The sequence below is a fragment of the Apteryx mantelli genome, chromosome 3 (assembly GCF_036417845.1).
Source record: "Apteryx mantelli isolate bAptMan1 chromosome 3, bAptMan1.hap1, whole genome shotgun sequence".
Taxonomy (NCBI): Eukaryota; Metazoa; Chordata; class Aves; order Apterygiformes; family Apterygidae; genus Apteryx; species Apteryx mantelli.
Genome location: NC_089980.1, coordinates 56,151,001 through 56,174,684, shown reverse-complemented (window position 1 = coordinate 56,174,684; position 23,684 = coordinate 56,151,001). Strand labels below are relative to the sequence as shown.

At 42.2% G+C, this 23,684-nt stretch overlaps 1 protein-coding gene across 1 annotated transcript in view; it reads right to left on the bottom strand.

The window, feature by feature from the left end:
- Positions 1 to 23,684, bottom strand: part of PGBD5 (piggyBac transposable element derived 5) — a 77,644-nt gene that overhangs the window by 24,748 nt on the left and 29,212 nt on the right. Inside the window, exons 2-3 of the mRNA XM_067293428.1 lie at positions 19,871 to 20,298; positions 11,319 to 11,453 (exon numbers count right to left, since the gene is read on the bottom strand). Of these exons, the coding sequence (XP_067149529.1) occupies positions 11,319 to 11,453; positions 19,871 to 20,298 (563 nt within the window). The remainder of the gene's footprint in view (positions 1 to 11,318; positions 11,454 to 19,870; positions 20,299 to 23,684) is intronic.

Here is a 23,684-nt window from a genome sequence, read left to right as displayed (position 1 = left end):
GACAAAGGTAGGAATGCTGGTAGAATCTCCGACAATGCTCCACTCAATTTTGAAAGATGTCAAATTTTCACTTCCACCAATGCTAAGCTTATGAGGACTAGCTAATTACAGTAAGTCATTTAGGTTATTAATTGGGGCTCAAGAGAGCAGCTTAACAATGGAATGCATACAAAAGGCAGATTGTTCCAAAGTTAATGGCAGAGATATTGCATTATTTTTGGTATCAAAACTAAGATTAGGTTACTAGTGTGCCAGCACAGAGACCCTACATCAAGCCCTTAACATCTACAGACAAAGCAGTGAAGACACAAAGGATGCAGACAGATTAGTTTTGACCTTGGGTTAGCAGCTGAGCTGAAAACAAAGCAGTCATCTCTAGGTCTAGGAAAGTGTCCAACAACCGCTCTCCTATTGCAGTATGTCTTAGCCACCCAAGAGCCTCTCTTACTAGGTGCTCATTTGGTGTTTCCTACAGAGTATTACCGAAGGTATGAGACAATCTGCCAGTGCTGTTGGTGGGCCAATTGGTTCCTCACCATGCGCTGGGTTGGGTCCACAAGCCACTACTTTAAAGAGCATACCCACCATGCAACTGTCCACTGATGTATCAATACTTTCACATCAGGATGATCCACACACCATAGACTTTGCTAGCAGAGTTCCCTGTGCACCTGGAGCATCTGGCACTCTCTCTTTGTGCTCCCCTCTCGTTCAAGGGTCCCTGTAACAACCAACCTTGCGATTCTTATGGCCCCTTGCTCTGTTCACTTCCTCAATGTCCTTTAGCCAAACGTCCAAGTCCGCTATTGAACCTGCCCTCATTCCTGCCTCCCCCTGTGTTAACATCCCCTCCTTGGGCATTTCCTTGCCTATCTAAGGACAGCCCTTGTTCCTGGCACAATTATTTCTTGTTTTGGAGAAGCATCATTCAAAGCTTTATCATGTTCAGTTCTACTGGGAAGATAGGTGATGGCTCCACAATGTTGGAAGGCATTAAGGCCTCTGTAAAACAGCAGCTGCATACAGACAATTGGCAAAGGCATAGCTTTGAACACTCTTGCAAGTGGCTACGATCCCATATGGCCCTTATCTTCCTTCTCCCCCTTCTCTCATCCGATTTATTTCAGTTCTACCTCAAATCTTTAAGATCCTGCCTACTGAAGCCTACAGTATTCCCTTACATTCTATAATTCATTACATGTGGTATTTAGCAGTTACCAGTCTGCAGACAAAACACAGAATTGTCATGAATTGACTTCACAGGCACAGTCAGAAGCTGCTCCCTCAAAAATGTTGGTTAATTCATTCACCAGAGCTGCTGATTTGCCTTGTGTCAGCGTTAGAGCTTCGTGCCTTTTCCACATGCTCCAACAGCAAAACAACATCAGAAGCACTGGCCCTAGAACTGCTGCAGGACAACAGATGGAGATGTTGGCAACAACATGTACTGCTTCTAAGAGTGACAGTCAAAGGAACATTTCTCGAATATCTGCAGAGGTCACACTTACTGATGTGACAGTCATGTGGCTTCCAGTGGCTATCAATACATTCGATCTACAACACCAAATGGGATTTTCTAAAGATGTGACATCATTTGTCTTACAAGGCAACTACAGGCTGAAGCTCTTTACCCTGCAGTGCTGGAACAGGGAGGAAGCTTTTTCTAGTCATCCCTCAATTCTTGTCTTACCAGCATGCCTATGCATTCAGTTTTGTCATCTTTCTATCTGGTGCAGCCCTACTTCTTTTTATCCAATGTGTTTTAATCCTTTGTGCACAATACAAGCTCTCTTCCCACTCCTTTTAACTCATCCCTCAAACCATCCTCTTTTCTGCCTTCACTCTCCATGCAGCAACCTATCAGTCTCTTCCCCCAAAAAAACTGACAATAAGAAAGGATTTTCACAGTCTCTGGCTCACCTTTGCCTTCCCTTCCACTGCAACTGCTTCTGCTTCCTTCCATCACAAATGTGGAAGTAGATATCAAATCAATATACCATATGGCAGAGCAACAAGCTATTTGTAAAGACTGTGCTGAGCTCTTACAAAACAGAGGAAAAACAAATACCGCAAACCATTCTGGAAAGGCCAGTTTACCTACATAGCAGCAATGAGAAAAGACATCACAGTTCTAAACAGGAGATTCCATATGTTGACAGATGAGAGGCAATTTAATCTGTCATTCAGAAACTCAAAACAAGCACGTTTGGCTACAGGGACAGACTGCTAGAGAGAGCTACCAGAGAAAGGAAGAACAGTCAGACAGAAATCACTGCTGCTTAAGGTCTCAGAGTAGACATTCATGCTAAACAGGGTTTTCTTGCTCTGTGCTGGCATCTACTATCTATGGAAAATTCATGTGGAAGGTTCATAAGGTCTTGCTATGAATTGGGGTAAAAAATGAGCAGTTAGGAATAAAAGCTGTATCTTGACTGCACATTTAAGAGTGCCCTAGAAACTAAAATATTGGTTATTCTGTTCCTGTTCAAAGCTCAGATGGCAAACTGAAAGCACTTGTGAACAGCACATCCCAAATACTCTGCATTCATACATAATTGAAGCACCCCAGGGTACAATTCTCAAGCAAAATAGATGACATTTGGAAGAAAAAAATGGGGAGTAGTAATAAACAGGAGGAAGATTTTGAAGGCTACATTGTGCAAAATATCTAACATAGGGCAGACCCCAAACAACCGCAAAACAGAACCAAGTTTTCAGATGATGCAGCTATGAAAGCAAGGAAACAAAGAACGGTACAGTCACACTTTTTGGATCTTGAACAGCTATTGAAAAAAACAACTTTTTTTTTCTATAGACTTCACAGCCAAATACTCAATTGCTCATTCTGCACCACTCTCTAGATCCTACCTCACTCTGTCTTCCCCTCTTACCTAAACCCCCTTTTTTTTTTTTTTACTATTCCTGTTACCATCAGTGTTGAGAGATCCTCCCCTCCAATCCCATCCCAAACCTTCTGCAGTCAATATCCCACCCCTTTTTAATGCTCTCTTCTCAACCAGTTCCTAGGTCTAGCTCTTCCTCAGCAACCATTGGCACCACTGACCATGGTCTTCTTGAGACTGGATCTTTCCATTGATTCTATCCTCTCCTTATTCTCCTCCTACTTCTCTAAAGACTACTGCAAAAAAAGCATTCAAAGGACACGCAGCTTGCCCATCCTGTTCACAAGCAGCTCTTGGGGTTCCCTACAAAGTGTTTTCCTTGGTCCCCCTCTCTTCTCCCTCTGTCTCCTATTCCAAATGATTTCAATCCATGGTAACACACAGACCTAGCTAACATCTCTGTGCTGAGGAATGGCAAACCTCTATTTCTTCTGTACATGTTCTTCAAAGTTTCTAACAAGACATTGGTGAGACTGGCAGAGAGAAACTGCTAGATACATTAGTCAACACCTCAAACCCAATATGGCTAAAAATAAAGCTCTTTGTCTTCCTCCCACTGACACCCTTCCTCCACATGATTTCTTCATCATTGAGGACACTACAATGGTTTATGGCAAACCGACAACCTGAGCAGTATCAGATACAGACTTCTCTCCCTAGCTTCTCCAAGGCCAGCCACATCTAAGTCAGGCAGATTCATTATGCATAACACCTCTAAGATACAGCTTTTCCTATTCATTCACATCCCTAAGAACCACCTGGCTCTCATCTCAATTACTGCAACCATCCTTCTTTCCCTTGGCCTTGCTTATGTGTATCTTGATACCAGACAGTGCACTGCCTCAAAGAACATTTGCCTATCTGCCTTGACCATGCCAGCCTTCCATCTGTTCCCACTTCTTTATAGCATCAAATGGAATTGGGCCTGGAAAATGGAAACCAGCCTTCATGGTTTAGCCCTCCCTGTTCAGCTCTTCCTTTACCTTTTCATTATATTGATTCCTGCCTATGTTTGTCCTATGACACCAGTCACCCAGCTATTGTTGCCAAACAAGGCCATTTTTATTTATTGCCATGCTGCTCTTCTCCTGCTGGGTTGGAAACAACTGCTAGGCTCTGCAAAGTTCTTTCCTTTTGCTCTACAGTACCCATCTTAGAAAGGATGCAACCCCCCTACAATTCAATTGCTAAGCTATGCATTGGTACCACCATCCTCTTAACATTGCTCCAGCAGGCTCCCTCACTGTAACTGTCAGCCCAGCTCAGGTCCGTGATCTGAGGCCTCACTCTGGTACCGCACAATTGCACAACCATGGCTCAGTTTTACTGAGCAAATTACTGTTGAGCTGTGAAAAGATATGTAACTGAGGGATACAAAATAAGAAAAGTATCAGTCAGATAGTGATTAACAGTTACACCACAGTTAGTTAGAAGTGGTGTAACTATTGAGAGGATAATAGTTAGCAGCTAAATAAGAAAAATATTTGCATAAGGAGGTAAAAAACCTTAAGAAAAATCAGAAGATGCCAATTCAGTAATATTAAGGACCCAGCTCATTTCCAAGGAGCAACAAGGCTGATTTCCAAGGAGCAACATGACTGCCTAGCTTGTGTAGGCTCACTGAGAACAGCGAGTATATAAGTGCTTAGCAGTGTTTTAGTCCTAGCTGTCTGCTGTATGTATTAGCCAATAAATAATGCTGTATAAGTTCTGCTTGCAGAGTCTCTGGGCATGCTGAAAGATGCCTGAACGGAAGTGACTTGCTGAGGGAGGCTTACGCCTCCATCTTGCATTTACATGACAAACTTGCCAGGCTAGGGATTATCTTTTTGTTCTGTATTTATACAGCACCTAGCACAAAGAGATTCGATCTGCGGGTGGAGTTCCTATGGCAATACTATTAAGTAAGGAGGCTCTATTGCTTTCATCCTCCTTCAGGCAGAGTTGCACTGAGTGAGAACAGCTGCAGAAAGGAAAAGAATATCATACTGGCCATGTAACTGTGAATAGCATCAGTAAAACCCCAAGCACCACGGACTGGAACTAAATAATAACCCTCACTTCCACCTAAAAATAGACACTGGGAACACCTGCAAACACTGGCAGACATCTCTGCATTTGGGTTACATTTGGATGTTTACTTCTCCCATACATCTAGAAACACAGTAGGATTTTAAATTCTAGAGAAATGAACTGGGCTGGCCCACCACACAACTGGAAAAGCTACCTTCCCATTTAACATTGGCAAGCAAGAGAATTATTGACTTTCAATTAAGATTTGAGATTCTGAGGTGCTGACAATAGAGATCTACATGCATTAAACAGCCAGAGCCAGTTGGTGGGAGTCAAAGGAAGAAAGTGGACAGGATTTTCCAAGCAATAATGACTGAGGACCGAAGGTGATCAGATTTCCTGGGACCCCCTCTCAGCCAAAGCCTGACCTTGAGAATCTGTTCAAAGCAGCACACTACACCTGTGCACTCCAGATGCAACTGTTTCACCGACAGTGAAATTATCCAGGCACTGTTTAAAAAAACCCATCCGCTCAGACTACTCCCTAAACAGAACTTAAACAGGCTGAAACAACAACATTTCTGAGTAGCTTTATTAAACACAGATGGCTAGCTCTCCTGCAACTCTGACCTTGAAAACCAAATTCACCCCAGGCTTATTTCCCCCTCCCTTTCCTCTTTCCAAAGGGAACGGGTAAAATCAATTATAGCTTAACAAGCAACTGAATGCACTTATGTGATACGCTGTGAAATTATAAATTCTTCAGGGCACCTTCTCAGATTCCCTTAATTCTGATTATAGGGGACTCTGGAAATAAGTGCTTACTGTGTAAAATCACCAAGGTTATTAAGTTATTTGAGATAGCTGTACTTATCCTGTAAGTAATCAAGAATGAACTACAGCATTTATTATAAAAGCATGATGTTTATATTGTTTTCTTGTTTGCTACAACTGAGAAATACTGTAAGAAATAAAGACATTCTGCAGTAGAAAAAGCAACAGAAGGCAGCAGCTGAGGCACTGCAGTTTGAGCCAGGCAAGCTGAGGTTCATTCCCAGCTCTGCCACTGATCTGTGCAACTGCGCAACTCGCTTTTACTGAGACTGCAGCTCTTCAGGGAGAGAGTCATTTTTTTATGCTCTCATTTGGGGGCCACCCTGATCCGGGTAGTATTCCTTAAATGCTACTATAATACAAGCCGTTGATAGGTCAGTAATGTGGGAAGACTCGAGCTGCAGGGACACAATTCTTTTTCTTAATCTGTTCTGACTCATTCTTTCTTCAGGGTAAGCAGCAAAAGGTGGAAACTCAAATTCAGTCCCAGCAAAAGGATCTAAAGGACACCATAAATCCAAGAAAGAGGTTTAACAGAAACATTAGTGAAAATTAAATACATTCTTGCTAGAACTTTCTGCCAATGAACAAATCCAAGTGCAGAGGCCACACAGTTGGTGGGGAGGGGTGGGTGGCGAGAAGGATGGCCCAGAATAGCCTCAGAGAACAGATTACATCCCAAGGAATAGGAAATGATACACACATCCATAAAGTCATCTCTCCTCCTCCTCTGCCATGATGTCAAGGTTTTTTAAGTGAATAATTAGGTTGATGAGCTAATTCCATTACTGCCTATCATGGCAATTAATATTGCCTGACTGTCTCTGCACTGCTCTCTACAATCTATTGCCTTTCATTTTGCTGACTGATGACTCTTTGTGTCAGAACCATCTTTTGGTTTGTGTCTGCGCAGAGGCGCTGTGGTCCAGAACTAGACACTGTGGGAATACCTAATCCTGCCTGACTTTGTGTGGGATTCTGAGCAAGCCACCAGCTTTTTATGCTCCTTTCTCCATCTGTAAAATGACCAGAAAACATTTTTGTCCAGGAGATGTTATGCAAGGACTAAGTATCACTTATTAACAGTTATTCATGGCCATGTTCATTCCTTGCGAGTCACACACGAGAACAAAAGCGAAAGCATGATGTGTCCTGCCAGAATAAAATAACTAACCCTGAATATTTGGAAACTTTCAGCAGTTTTAGATAAGCTCTAGTGCTAGAGAGACCTACAAATCACTTTTATGCACATCTTTTAAAAGCAAGTGTTCCAGACTTTGAGAGAAAGAGGGAAATAAAACTGACACATCTAGAGTTTTGATTTAAAGTGGATGACTTACTCTGCAAATAAATACTCTAAGAAAAAAAGAAAGATAGATTTCTAAGCTACTGTGGTCATTTAACTGGTAATCAAGATATTAAAATACTGATTAGAAAAATATCTTAGTGGCAATGCATATGTAGGGAAATACACTGGACAGTCAGCTCATTGTCTGAGCTTACACTCAGATCTATATGAGTTGTTCTGAACAACCCAACCTAAATGCCACTGCTGCCAAGCGTAGCATTCTCAAGGGAAACAAATATAATCAGTCTGCCTATAACAGAGCTACTATGGGAGTGTAACTGTGTAGTGCTTTCCAGATCTGATTCCGCCAGCACCTTACAAACCCCAAATACTTCTGTATTAGTAACTGAGAAGGAGTTAATATTGTGAAAAACTAGCTATTGTTTGTATAAGAGACCTCTCTCCCTCATATCTACCTTCCCCTACCTTAGTACTAAGCTGACTTCGAACTACTTACTTGTGCATTTTTGGCCTTGCAGTGCCAAAGGAATCCCATCTGCTGCTGCTGGTAGTGCAGGTCTCTGCCTCGGGAGCAGAGGGAACAGCACTGCCTGGCTTCTGCTGCTGTGAAGAATGCGATCTTGGCACGCAGCATGGCAGCAGCCAGGAGAGTTTGTGTGGCCACAGATGGGGAATCATTACAGTCCTGGGATTACAGATGCAGAAATCGAATTCCTGAGGTGGAATGCCCACAGCCACACAGCAGATGTGTGGCAGGGGTAGGAATTCACTAGAGTTCCCACTTTCAAGCAAAGTGTTTTGAAGAAAGAGGGTGCTTTCAGCCAGCAGGTGGGTTGCTGATTTTATTTTAATGTTATTTTCTCTATATACAATACCAACATAAACTGCTCTGCCTGACTGAAAAGGGTAACTAAGAATGCAAAACGGGTGATCAAGCAGGAGAGCTGGAAGTGACTGCAATTTCTCCAGCACTGAACATTTGCAAGCAAGGAATAGTCCCAAAGCTAGTTCAAGGCTTCCCAGTAGGATAAGCAAAATCAACTTTTGCTGCTTTACAAATGAAGGGTCCTTGCCTGGTGGGGGTGGGCTTCCATTATGGAAAGGAGGAAAGCAAGGAGAAGATGGAGCAGGGAAGGAGAGCCAAGGAGCTGAAAGTTGAGCTTGCTGTTCTCACTGAACTAGAGAGCAAGAAATGAGATTATCCCAAGCCCTCCCCTGCAACAGCAGTTGTCGCCACCTTGGTTTCCAGGGTCAAAGACAAGTGAAAGAGGCAACGCTATCAGGGCAGTTTTGCTGCCTACTTTGCCAAAGTCAGCCTTCCTGCAGCAGGGCATTTATTTTCCTTCTAAACCTCTAAAAAATTTTGCTCACGTTCCAAGCTGCTGTAGATGTACATTTATGTTGTTTGAGTGATCTGCCCTTCCTGCATGTTCCCAGTTGGTTAGCTGACCGTGAAAGGTACTCGACAACAAAGTTATTCACTGCAAAATGATGCTTTGCTTTGGAAACTCTGAAGCAGAGCTATGATCTGAAATTGAGCATCCATCCTAAAACAGAGACTTAATTGTCAGTACTGGAGTCATTTGTATTACAGGAACCAGAGCTAGAAAAGTAGTCTAATATATATACATTATTTATATTATGCATATATAAACCTATGCATGTTCTTATACTCACAAGCAATATTTGGGTTTTATGTCACTTTTGTTCCATAAATGACTTAGCAGAATTTTTAACCAAACACCATTTGCTTATAAAAAGCAAATGATGAGCCATCAGACAGAAGTGTATTTTGGTGTATTTACTTACACCAAAAAAGTGATTCAGAGTTTTGTTCATGAGAACAAGCAAACAGAGGAATCTGAGGAGTCAAAAACCTAAAACTCTGAACATTAGCAACTACCCAGTGAGCTGCCAACTAGGAGCTGTTCACAGAGTACGTCTACATGCGGCTTCAAAACACTGATGTGTATTTTATGTTAGGAAAACAAACAAACCAACCAAACAGATCTTTTCATTCAAGGAAAAACAGACCACTGGGAGAACTGGGATGTCCCCAAATAGATATTTTTAACATCACACAAACCACAAAGGTTTAGAGGACCTTGCTTTGGGTCAGGAGCATCACAAACCTCTTGAGTTTCCTTCCGTCTCTGAGAGCCAATGGTATGTTGCTCAGCTCTCTCCTTCACCTGGGCTGCTTCACCTTTTTATACCTATATCTTTTTCAGACTTTTGAAACTGAATTAACCTGATTTACGAAGTTCTATCCTGAGTAAACTGACCCTTGATGTCAACATGCAGAAACAATGAGAAAATTCATCCAGTGTTACAGAATTTCCAAATGTTTCCAAGTGGTAGTGGTGAGCTTTTTTTGAGAGCACATAGGTGGCAGACCAGTCAGTCCTTGTCCATTAAGCAACAAGTCCTTCCTGACGATGGCAGTTTCACAAGAGATGGAGGGGAAGGTGTGCGCACACACAGAGGGGAAAATATCAAATTATTTTCCTGTTTAGATCAGTTCTCTCCATATGTTAAACACAGAAAAAAGTCTCTCTTTAATACAGTAAATAATACAAGTAGCCACCAAATAAGTGCTCTGGATTGCTCAAGTTTCTTTGTAAGTGTGCAGGTAAGGTAGCAACACAACTGAATGTGGGTGGCATTTCAAATGTACCACAGTTGAAGACGCCCCTCCCGAGACTAGGTTTTTCCACTTTAGCATGAATGTTCATGCTCCTGAATATTCATTTTCACCCTTCTCTAAGGTCCCTATCATCCAATCATTTTAGCACAATGATAATTAGAGCCAAGTCATGGAATGAAGATAGAAGGCTGTTAAGGAGATTCTGGATGTCATCTGGATGCAAGTGAAGCGTATCTATTTCATTAAGGGAGCAAGAGGCTTAGGGGGGTGCTGAGCATCTATTCTGTTTCAATTGACATTCCATTAATTTACTCTCTCAATGGACAGGAAGAGAGATGCGACATACTTATAGTTCAGAATCTGAAGCCTCTGGCACACCTGAAGATTTATTAGTTTGGTGGTGGTTGGCTGGGGACGGGCATGGCAAGGGAGATCAGCAAACTTTATTCTTTCTGTACCCATTATGCTTCAGTAATAAGCTGCATGGGGGACAGAAGGAGTTCATCTTGGAGATAACGACACTGCCTCTGTATAGCAAATGACTACAAAAACCTTGAGAACAGAAACTTCCAAGGACGCTTCACAAGGTGAGCCTATTCTGTTGGATGAAACAACTGCTGTAAAATCTGGATGGATAAAGTGTGATTGCATTGCTGAAAATGCAATCTCCTGTTTCCAGGTAGCCTCTTTTCTTGCATAGCTCTCCAAACAGTTGTAGTGATTCACAGATCAGATTTTACTGTGAACGTATGTTCAACCACAGTAAATCCACAAGCCCTGCAGTTTTGACATGCATTCGGTCTGAGCAGTCAGTGTGCGTGTCGTACCTGCACTTCAGAATCGCTGCTCTGGAACATGCATGACACCAAGTTTCCACAGAAGCTCTTGAGAAAAAGAAATATCAGAAAATATCCACCCCCTCACCTCTAGATATCAAAATAAATGTCCAGATTTTCAAGAGAGCTAAAAAAATATGTCAGCAACTGCAGATTCTGAGAATTTGAAAATTTGTCCCCAGTGCTTTACAACACACCAAATACAAATCCTTTAACATGTCTCTCCCGCTCAAGCTCACACATCATCTTGAAGTCGTGTCAGATTTTATTTCTTTGGCAGAGAAGCAAAGGTGTGAAAAAAGATGTAATACACAACCCTGCTCACATGTTGCTCACAGAAAACTGGGTATCTTGATAGCATATTGACTTAGCCTATTGGACACAGCGGGCTATCACAGATGCAGTGTTATCCTCCTTGGAGAAAGGAGCTGACTCATTAAAAAGGACAGGAGTCACAGTACCTAGATGTTTAGATAAACTTAGGATGTACAAATGGACAGATCCTGTAACTCTGTTTCAATTTAATGAGCTTAGGGCTGGCAGCCAGAGGGACAGTGTTAGAGACAGGCACCCTCAGTTAAATCATACAGCAAACAGACCATTGGGAACTTGTTGCCACCAGCCTTCAGATCTAGTATCTGTGGGAGTCAGAGGCCTGCTGCATTCAGACTGTAGCCCCTGGCAAGGCTACGAACAGAAGTGACTGTTACCACTGGTCCTGCAACACATGTGCCTACTAGGAACTCAATCAGGACATCTTAAGAGGTAAAACCCACCTGGCAGATGAAACCAGTGGATGAGCACTGCCGAACCCAGAGACTGAATTTCCTCTTTTTCCTCTTGCGCAGCTCCCTCTCTGTGCATGTGGCAATGAAAACAGGATCCTCGTCAATCAGGGGCTCATGTAGTACCTGCGGTTAGAAAGAAAAGAGGGGAAAAGAAAAACAGAAGAGTATACGATTCCTGAAAAGAAATGGCACTTTAAATTCTTCCAAGGAAACACAATCCCTGCATGTTTGTGCACGTCACCTCATACAAAGGAGCAGCACTACTTTTGTTCAGCGCTTCCACCCAACAAAAAACACAGCCTGACCAAGTACCCTCCTTTGTGGATGGCTGCTCTACATTTGGTTTGCAAGCGTGGCAAGGCACAGCTCTACCACCTCTCACCATCAGCTATAGTTTATCATCCCTCCAAAATGAAGCAGTGTTAAAAGGGAAAAAAATTGTTAGTGGCATGCTCCTCCCAGCTTCATCACAAGCTTAATCTTGTTTGGCAAAATGTTTTCCACCCAAACACCCCCTATAATATATTGTAAGGTATGCTCCATGGTTACAGCAAAGGAAAGCACACAGCAAAGAGGGAGAGAAATTAAGGGAGAAAAAGATATTTTCTGCTGCCACTTGAGAAGATGATGAAGAGACAAGGACATTTTTCCAGGTGGCAGCAGCTTCATGGGAGGCTCTCTTGTCTCAGAAACTGAAAAATTTTGACAAAAGGAGAGAGAAAGAAAGGAGAAGAGACAAGGATAGGAAAAGATAAGGTAGACTGGAGCAAGTAATGAACATCTGTGAAAGTGAAGCAATTTTTGCACTCTGAATTCAGAAGATCTAAATGGTTCTCTATTGCTTATAGCTGTTTCATTACTTTTCTCTCCATTTATTGTGTACCAAAGTTGTGAGGTTTTCTACTACAAAACACACCTATAGAAAAGCACTACTACCTCCTCGCAGGCCATAATTCATATTGTCTTTAAAGACATATGTAAAATAAGTCAGATGGGTTATGCCCTAAAGGAGCCCATTCTTTTCCAGTGACCATGTTCCTATGGGGACCATCTCAGATATAAGTATCCATAATACAAAGGCTGTCACTCTCAGATGGACTCTTTCTGTGTTTGCATGTGTGTTACTTTTGTGTATACACTCTCCACAGGTGCACATCTGCAGGTGCCCAGTGACAAAAATGAGAACAATGCTGCAATGAACACAGCTCCCAGGTTTAAAAGGGAGATGTGGTGGGTAAGCAGTTAAGCACCACTGATGTATTCAGGAGGCCAGCAGCTGCTCAAGATGTTGACTGAACATCACTCTGTCAGCCCAAAATAGGCATCTATGCCCTCCCCACGCAGCGGTGGCTGCACACTTTCATTTATATGCACTCCAGTTCTTAACAGCTCATAAAACATTCACAGGACCATCTGAAAGCACTCTTGTGAAATGTGCAAATTATACACCAAAATGCAGATGTAAGCAAGGAGAGTCGCATACAAAACTACTTGTTCTTAAATCTGCAGCTGCCCCATTACCCCACTGGAGCCAAACCCTGTTCCTTTCTCAAGGTCCACATGAAACACTGCCCTTTCTTTCTGAATACCACCTGCAATGTTTTGACACCTCAAGGAGTTTGGACAGTGATTTGCAAATACTAATCTTGATCTCATTCTTTTATGGCTTTCTACCTCTTCCCTACAGAGGGAGGACCACATCCCTTGGGAAGGGGTTGTACATGCCGTTAAGAACTCCTCAGCTTTTGGAAAGGCCCTCTTACCTGCCAGATCCTGTCAAATGATGGGGTTCAACTGTTTTAATCTCCTCCACTGTAGGATGGGGAGCAGCAGATAGAAAAGGCTGTATAATTTGAAGACATTTTTTACCCTCTGCCCTTAGCTCAACTCCCTCTTCTGTACCACAGCATCAGCCACAGCAGCTCTTCTGCATCCTTCTTACCCTTTGCGTTCTTTCCCCCATACTAAGACAGCATAAAGCCTGTCAGCCTTAAGTTTAGAAAGCAAGACTGGATTTTGAAAACCTTCTCCCCACCCTCCTCTTCCCCCTGTCCACTCTAAGCTCAGCCTTCCCCTAGGACCCTTTTTTCTCCTACCCCAAATGTTTAAGTCCTTTCCATTTCTCTGTAAGAAACCCCTAGTGAACTGCTGGGAAGGGGGAAAGAAAATCAGACAGAATAGGGCAGAATTTGCTCTTGCTGCTTAGAGGGAATGGGGCCAGCAGAAACATTGAAATGAGAACCCTGGAGCTTGCTCTTCTTGCTTGCTTCAGAAAGGGTGGGGAGATGAGTGCTGTCATCCCACATATACCCCTCTTTCAACAGCTGTAAAGGACTTGCAAGCAGGACAGCATTTGGGATGTGCCTGCTGCTGGAACAGCTGATCCCCATCTCTTTTGAAAAAGAGGCAATTTGCTGCTTCTGGCACTGACAAGGTTTTCTTATGCCAAAAGGTAGCCCTGCTGCTGCTGGCAAGCCCTATTAGTTCATCTTCCCTCCTCCACCTTAGTTTCCTTGCTCCTCCTGTTATCTCAAACCGATCTCTTTGTCAACTGACCCTGCAAAGCAATATTTGCTCCTTTCCCATTCCTGTCTTGCTGTCTTTGCAATGCCCTCTTTTCTAGGACTAGGCTTACTGCCCCCATGCCATATTCATTCTCTCCTGCTTATTTTTCTAGATAAAAATCTATTTTTCATGCTTGAATCCTACACACACTCCTGGCTGCCTCTTCACCATGTTTGACTTGCTCCGCAAACTCTCCCCTCTTCTTATTCTGACTTCCTTTGATGCAAGGTATCTTGCATTTTTTCCCCCAGAAATCTTCCCCATTTCCCTCTCTCAAATCTTCACTTTTGTTCAAGTATAAGGAACCTCTCATGTGGTTACTTCTATCCCCCCTTCCTAACCCCCTCAGCAATCCCATCCTTTCTCATCTTCTTTATAACCATCCTCACTCCTGCTAGGTCTTCTTGTTAAGCTTTCACTCTCCATTTTACCCACATACTCTAAGATCTTGGAGTCCATTCTTGGAGTCTTGCCTCTCCAAAATTTGTCCAGCTCTCAACATCTCTCAGTACACTGAACAAAACAGCTAGTCACTGTCTGGAGTGTCTTCTTTCTTCTCCATTTTAGATCTTCTCCAGACTTCTTTCCACCTTTCAATCCCACTCATCATGCTCTCATCACAGTCTGAATAGGCTGGTAGGCAAAGACCTGAACCACCAACTATCCTGTATTCATACTCCTCAGCCTCCACTGCCTTAGCTAATGAACCAACATGTGCTTGATACTTCATGTTCACTTGGCTCCGTGGCTGTCCCTCACACAAGCTGTATCTTCAGCCTGTTCCCTGAAGGAACTGCCTCAGCTTACTCTGGTTTTAGGTGGGTACCATCCAGCTCCAAACACAGCCCCTGGGGTAATTGGACCTGCATGCACAGATTCAGCTACTGTTTTTCCAGTAGTAGCTTGCATTTCTGCTTCTTTGCCTCAGAGCTCCTCTTGTCCAAACTAAATTCTCTGCTGGTCTCTGACATCTCTGCTCAGATATCTAGCTGTCAGATCTGTTTTTGCTATGCTACATTTGAGAGCATCTCCCCATCTCTTAAGATAACTTCTTACTATCTCCTTTTTTGGTCACTGCATACTCCTCCTGCTGCAGATCACTCTGGCCAGTGAATCTGAACATCAGTCTTCACCTCCAACTCCTTGCAAGGTCTTCAGAGCCAAGCAGCACCTGCATTTTCTATGCTTTCTGAGCAACAGCTCTAAAATATATAGTTTTTCCTACTCACCAACATAGTAAAGTTTTCATCCAAGCTCACAGTCATCCAGCAACAGTTTTCCTTTTGACCTCAACATAAGGCAATCTTGCCCTTCTGATTGCTGCTGGAAAGTCATTTCCTTGTCTATCATATTGACAACATCATTTTCTTTCTCTCTGTGAGCTCTCCTTCTCCAATATATCCAACATCCTCTCTCTTCACTTTCAGAGTCTTGCATAGCCTATCCACATTTTATTGACCATCTTTGTCATCACTGAAAGGCTAAGTCCCACCTCCAACTGAACCATGAACTCAGGTTCCTCTGTCCATTTGTTCAGCCTTCAACCAACTCTCTTTGAAGAAAAGATACCAGTTCTTACAGCACTCCATTACCATTAAGTAATTTAAAAATAGCCACAAAGTTTCATCATTATCTGCTGTCAAACACATACCAAAAATCTGGCTTTACCCATTAAAAAAAAAAAGAAATATCAGCTGTCCAAGAGCCACAGGACATCAGCAATTTACCTTGTTATCCAATAGTCTTACTGTTCCTTAGTCTCTCTTTCTCTTCTTCCGTGCCTTATACTTGGCCCACAACCTCTGAATACTTATGACTTTTGTGTTATATTTGTACAGCCCCTAATACAGAAAAGTCCTGGTTTATGACCAGGAATGCTAGTCACAAATGATTATTTTGAAAATAGGGAAACTGAGACACATAGGTATGACTTCACCAAGATCTTATAATTCCGAAATGCTCAATACAAAAATCAACATTTAATCACAAGGACATAAAATAGCTAAGATTTGCTCAAACTGTTATTCCCCCTTTATGTTTTCAGAGAAGTTGTCATCTAACGCCGTGAGCTGGGGTTGGAAGAACTGTGTTGAAACTGCTTAGCTGCCCTCTATGATACCATTGAGAGTGAAACACAAACAAATCCTTCAGTAAGTGGCCAAATTAGAGCACCAGGCTTTTGGAGCAAGAGGTTGCAGTTACGTCTCTGTTTTTGCCAGGAAGCTTATTGCTGCCTGAGGTAAAGATTTAAGTCAGCAGCACTCATGTTCTTAACTGTTTCCACTTCGTATTTTACTGGGTAGATGCAGAAATGTCTGGTTCCATGATGCCAAGAAGGTGGTATTTCGGAGGGAGAGGGGAAAGGAATGCAAGGAGTTGTGTTCCTGACCTCTCCCATGCTGGTCAGGGAGACCACAGACAGCAATCCTGTCTAGTCACATCCCAGTGACAAGCGCGTAAGTACTCATCAGGCAAAGAAGGATGTTTGAGCAGTGATGCTATTTTCTTGAGTTCCTCTGGTTCCTGCAGTTCAGTTTATATCCTTGACAGGTGAGTACCCTTGAATTTGTTACAATATATCCTCTGAGCTCAATCAGGGCACTTTCTCTGTTTTCAGGCTTCCAGCTCTAGACAGTAGCATCTCTACAAAGCGAAGCAGCAAAGAGAAGATTCACTGATTCTAGAAACTGAACCCATAACTCCACCTCTTGTGGCTTAAGTACAGGCAGCAGTGATTTATATATCTGTTTTGGAGGTGGGATAGGATCCAGAAAATACTCCCATCATGCTTATACAATCTAGGTTAGAACGCCATTTCTTTCACTTGTGAAATTGAAGCTAGTGCTGTCGATATACAATTATATTGTTCTGGGCTTTCAGTACATTCATAAGCTAGAGAGTAATTATTTCCTTCTGTTTGCTAAGTATATTTAGCAAAATAATTATAACTCACTAGAATGTATGCTTTGTTTTGGTATATTGGCATAGTTCTCTCTCTCTCTGTTTAGTTTCCTTTCACAGAAAGTGTGATGTCATTTTTGCATGCTTATTCTTTTAGTTCACACATAAGGAAAAACCCTAAATATTTTCTGAGACAGAAATTCCATTCAAAGAGTCTTACCTAGTTTTCCAAAAGCAAAAGATCAGAAATATAGAAGAAATTACTATGAAGGCAGATGTTACACTGCCTGCCTGACACTGTCTGCTCTGTCCACGGCAGTCTGGTGAACAGGGCATTTCCCTAACCCATGTTCTGTGAGCCCACATTGCCAAAGGAAGAAAATAAGTAACAAGTCTACCTCCAAGCCCTGAACGGCCTTGAGGCATTCAACCGGAAGCAGCCCAGGTCACTTATTTGCTTGATGCCATTTACAAGACATTAGGGTACAAGGGACCAAAACTCTGTCCAGGCAGGCACAAAGCTGCATGCTGCAGGACCCCACGGCAGACTCACTCAAGCCTTCTTCCTTGCATGGTCCAGAGCTAGCCTAAAGCTGGAGCACAGATCGAGACTCAGGCACAAATCATTCAGACACCATAAATCTCATGCCTAAAATACAGATGTACCTTAAGCAACAAATCCATTTTGAACACAGGATTCCAGACCTTCACTGACCACAGAAACCTGGGCCTCTCTTCCCGAAATGCTCTCAGAGGCAGCAGATCCACTAGCCCATCTGAATGGGTCTTTTCCCTTGCCTTTTCCCTTTGTATCTGTGCAATTGGATTATTATTTCTAATCTCACTGGGTTTGACATTCTGGATTTGATGTTTGTTGCAGTCTGCTAATCTGCACTCCAGACAATATCCAGGGAGAGGTCTTTTCTGCTGTTTCGAGCAGATGGGGTCCATGTCTCTCCCAACACGTGGTGTGTGGCTCTGACTGATGCCACCCAGAACAGCGCTGAGCACAAGGCTTCTTTCAGGAGGAGCTCTGGAATGTCCCCCGGAGGCTACCGGTGCTACACTAGACTATTTTTAACAACAGATTCAAAACCTTTTCCTTTCTCAGAGTTATTTTTGAAGTGGTATCTTAGTGTTTTTTGTTCCGCTCAATACCCTGAAACAAGCTGTACAGAAATCACTGACGTAAACACTGAAAAGGGAGCAGGGGAGTGGAGGAGGAAGGAAGAGAATTTGACTGCCAGTTTTTCTCCTCTCTCTCCCCCCCTTTTTTTATAAGTAGCATCTCCTTAGTAAGCTAAGCAAAAGCGTGCATTTTGCCTGTGGAGATTTAGATGTTTTGTCATTGCAAATAGGGCACTATGGGTTTCATCAATTGAGTTTGCAAACCTTGTTTGGGAGGGGGAAGGGAGAAGGGCTATACATGCAAATCAAATTTTATGCTCTAATGGATTTGCACTCTCAACATGTCCCAGAGCCCACCATTATAAGCATTTACATTAGACACAGTGATCACATTTCTGAACCCTTTATGTTCTGCCCATTGAAGTCAGTGGCCATAAGGATTAGATTTCATATCTTAATGAGAGCTTGGTCCCAACAATATCATGTTTTTAACCGCCTGTTTTGTCTTGATGTAAATGCACCTTGCAAGCCTGGCTAAGTGAGAACACTCCTGCCTCTCTTCTCTCACATCTACCCTAATAGCTTTGTGGACAGCTACATTGTCCTGAATTTTACAGAAATGATTTTTATTGTCTAGAAAATAGAAAAAAGTCTCCAATTCCTCCCAGGTTACTCTCAATCTTATTTTTAGGCACACTTGAATTGGTAACATGTATCTAAGTCTTCACTCATTTTGTGCAGTGGACACAAAACCTAATGCTTTGGAGGGGAAACAGGAAAAAAGGAGACACACAATGCCCTTTCCTGACAGCCACGTGAAATCAGTTTACACGCTAAAAAAAGAGAGTTGATTAAAGACTTACTGCAAGCAGTAACATGTCACATTTGCTCCCTTTCTTTCCAGACTTTTGAACTTGATCAGTTTTAACAGCTCCAAAAGGAGCATTGTAGTGTTTTCTACCACACTGTAGTGGAAGGAAGCTTAAAAAGCATATGTTTAACATTAAAAAAACATTTCTTTGCACTTTTTAAAAATTTTGTTCAACTGTGCAGCTGTAATCAGACAACAGCTAGTTTCATAAGTTTCTATACTTAGTTCTTTACATTGTTAGCCCAGTCTACAGAATAGATTCCCTATAGAACAGCTTTCTACTGCACCCCAATCGTACCTGGAAAACTCAACAGGGACCTGTTGACTTTTATTCCAGGTGGCTTAGAAATATTTCCAGTTTACTAGCACTTTGTTTGGAAATACACATGGCAATGATTTCTTCTACTGCAGCATCACCCATCATCAAAAACCAGGACTGGCACAAGGCCCAGGCAGTGCTGCTGAAGGCAGCTGACAATTGCAGTGAGCAAAGACAGCTACCTCCTCTGCTCATTTTCCCTTTGTCCAGTCATGGGGAGGTAGCTGTGCCGCTGCTGCTTCCCAGGAGGGGCTGGACATGTGGCAGGCACTGACTGCTAAGGTCAGGGCTCATCACTCCTAGCAAACACAGCTTCTGCCTCCAATCTGCAACCTATAGCAGGAGCATCTACAGCTTCTCCCCCAGGCCTAGCTGTGCCAGCTCTGCCCTTTCTGCTCTCCCTTGCAGGAGCAGTCTGCAACCTCTCATCTTCAGAACAGCCAAATTCAGCTGTGCCAACATCACTGAAAAGTCTCCAGGCTTGTTTTGACCACTAAAGCAAAACAGCCACAGTTCTGAGAACTTCTGCTGAAATATTCCAGGTACCTGCACTGCAGAGCTATAAGTCAGGTGGTGCTGAGCGCCTGTGTAGGACGGTGCCACTTTCTCTCATGCTTCACGAAGGCACTGCAGTCTCGCTCAATGCTGTGAATCCTTAGCTCTTTTTACAGGCAGCTGTGCTCTCCATTTTCAATCATAGCAAGACAACTTAGGGCACATAGTTCAGATGTTCCCTGGCAACAGGATAACTCTTACCTGGGTTTGCGAAGGTCTAAAAGCAGAGTCAAAGCCATTCTGCAGAGAGTCCAGAAAAGGCTGGATTTTGTAGAGGCCATGCGTTGTCTGGCTCGAGCGGAAGGCCACAATGTGGAAGTACTTCAGGATCTTCTCAAACCGTGACTGTGTCATGATAAGTGCAATGCTCTTGTTGCTGTAGAAGCCACTGCTCCAAATGCTGAGAACAGACTCACAGTGGTGGATGCTGGTTGATATCATATAACCTAAAAAGGCCTTCATTTCTGTCAAGGTGACATCAATCCAGGCATCATCACTGCCAAATCTCTCCTGGTATTTCTTGGCATACATGTTGGTTTGGACCACCATGTTCTTTAGTACATTGTCAGGAACAAAGAGTTGAAAAAAGTCCATGGCACTGGCAGTCAAGGGCATTTTTCGTGTTGGACCTAGGACAAAAGCAGGAAGAGAAAATAATCTCAGTCCTGATCATTACAAGTATGTCTACTCTAGGAATTTAAAGCAGGACTAACTTGAATATTTGACATAAAATATCATATTCAGATCCGAATCAACTCCCCTGTCACAGATGTAGCTCAGTCATGAATACTTCAGGTCAATACTCAGCTTTAGCTACCATGAGAAAATTATCTCTGTACACTTAAAGCAATGACCATCAGGTCAGAGAGAGACCTCAACAGTCAGGACACTTAAAAAAACAGGCCAAAGTGAGGGAATGTCAGCTAATTCCTTTGGAAGTACATCCACTGTCTGACAGATCTCATCAGGAAACTCCCCTTCTCTTTTCTTTCTGTCTTCCTCCCTTACAAGTACAACACGCTCTGAATAGTTGTTCCTTCACTTTGCACACTCATTAGCTCCTAAGACGACTTAGAGGGAATGCAGGTTTGTGAAGTAACATGTTCAATTTTTCCACATACGCAATATCTGTATCTCTTACTCTCAGCCGCTATTGTGGCCTTTTTCTGGATAGTCTGCTTTAACACATTTAAATAAAAGTAGTAGTACTACTTTCATGTAGTTGTCCAGAAGCAAGGATATCTGTGCCATCCAGAGAGTCAATATTGCCCCCATTCCACGTGACACAATTCCCTTGCACTCAGATCCTGATCCCACCTTTTCTTTTTCATTTCAAATTCCTGCTCAGTTGACTATCATTAATCCTGCAACTTTCATATCTGCTCCTGCAGAGTCTTGCAGATCACGTCTATGCACTTTGAAGTCCTGCATCTACGCCATCACATTTTAGAGCCTCATTCCTCTTACTCTGAAATCTACAAGAGACAGCACACGTCAACAGAATGAAAACATAACGTGGCTAGTTTTACTATCCCACAGCAAATGGAATATTTTTAGCATTATCATGCATAACCCGGTCCTCTTTCTCATATAATACAATAAAGCTTGCACTCCCTGGCTGTCATTACTCTGATTTTTCACTGATGTTGTACTTTCTCTGCAGTTTTCAAGTATTCGGGGCGGGGGGGCACTAACATTTGGTAGCATTTTATCAGTGTGAAAAGGTTATCCAGTCAAATACTAGGTTACATTATACTGAATTAGGAACATCAAGCCTGTTGTACCAGAGTAGACCCAATCCCTAGAGCCCTGTCTCCCTTCCATAAGCTAATCAAGCTCCATCTTAAAAGTAGAGTTTTTCATGCCCACCATGGCAGTGCTTTTGTCACCATGTAAGGGCTAAGGGGAGAGGGACATTCTCCGTTCTCCTGCAGAAGCTGTGCCACTGCCAAACACAGAAATCAATACTCCCAAGAGAGCAGCATGTACATAACCTAATGGATAAGGCCATGGTTAAGAGCAGTTCTACATCCCTGTGCAAAGGATAATCTGGGGTCAAAAACAAGACAGTAAGAGTTGGATCCAATAAATACCGTGCATTAGTTAAACAGAAATCCCTTCAGTCTCAGGTCTGTCTCATTCTTCCTGACTAAAAGCAGAAAGTGTACATTATGTCATTTGAAGTTCTGCCTAATGGGAAAGAGTCCTCCCTGCACCACATGGCTGCTTGGATCTCAAACTTCTGTTCTTCTAGCTGAATCAGAGCAAGATATTTGTGATTCTGTGATCTGGAACTGCAAGGATTCATTAATATGTTGGTTAGATCACATGCTTTTGTACACACCATACCTCAGTTCACTTGCTTAGTTACAGCAACAACTACAACTTGCAGAAATGCTGCATGAAACTATTATAGGAACTACAGAAATACTGGGATTGGACTCACTCTTAAGCCTTAATGTTTGGGTATATCCTGCTGAACAGCAGGATCACAAGCTATTAGAACTACAGCCAAAAATGACACCAAGACATTAAAGCAGTAAACCTTCAGATTGCAGAGAGTGCCAAAAACAAACAAAAGTGGATTTTTTTTCCTCTCAAGTATAGTGGGGAAAGAAACATATCTTTAAAAATTATTTCCCAGTTTTAAATTGTGAGACTGAGAAACTGGAAGTGAAATAGTTCAGTTAAAAGTGTATTCCTCTATATAGCAAGAACAGAGTAAAAGAATACCATAGAAACCATGTTCTGGAAAGGACACAACAGAAAATTTCAGCTTAAATGATGAAAGGTTTTCTTTATCAGGTGAAAACTATGGGGCTAGAATAGATACACTTACTTAACCTTAACTGCTATTCCAGTAATAAAGCCAGTTACAAAGACTTCTCTTCTTTTGATCAGTAGATTTATATTCTGCTAGCATTCACTGGACTGTTATAGCTGACATAAAATGCACTACAAATGATTGTGTATGAATGACTTATAGTACATCACTTTCTCCTTCCCCACAACTTAATCAAGTTTTGACATGCTACGAGAGATATGGCTTTCTGATAAAAACACAGTGCACTGAATGCGTTCTTAGTTATGTATGAAGTCTTGAGTAGCTACTGAATTCAACTCTGGCACTCAGGTAGTCTACCAGGTACAGCACAGAGGTGGCTTTTAAATTATTGCCTTTAGAAGCAAAAGCTGGGAGCAAGGTTAACATTTTGAATCTTCCCTACAACAACCAAAATGCATTCATAAAGGACTAAGTCTTACAAATTGAAATATGCTGGTCTTGAGACAGGTGACTATGGACAATAAGTATGTGCAGGACTCCATTTTTTGGAAGTCAAGAGCAGTCAGACACACAAAACGGTAATTTTGTATGTAGCTGCATTTTCAATAGCTGCATGAGTTTACCCCCAAAAGTGATTATGGAAAAGAGACAGGTATACTAGACAGGACACTTTCTTAGCCAGCAGACCCACTCCATTTGCACTTAGAATCTCCTATCTGCTCTCCTGCTTGAAATAAATAAATATACAAGATTTGTATTCTATTTGCCATGCAGAACTCACACAGCTCTATGAGAGTCAGCTAAATCACCTTCTGGCTCAAACATCAACCCAATTGTTCACTAAATATGATTCTGAAAGCCCCTGCACAATCCTATTGTCTTAAAAAAACATCCTTCATTGGTGAAACGAGCACCTTTGATTCATAATTTACTGAGATGCAATAAAACAACAGTGAAACTGAATTTCTGTAGGAAGAGAACTGAATTTTTTAATGTGCATTGGGTTTGCATAGTTAATGACTAGTCTAAAATAAATTACTTAAACTCTAAGTACACATGTATATTCCATATACAGAGCAAAATATGTAAGAAATTTAAATAGTGAATTTATCCTTTTCAAGGACTTTTACATTGACTTAAATGGAACTTATCCAAAAACTACTGACATGAAATGAGTTCCAAAGTCTGTATGTACACCATTTACCCTTCAAAGTTTTATTTGGTCAAAAT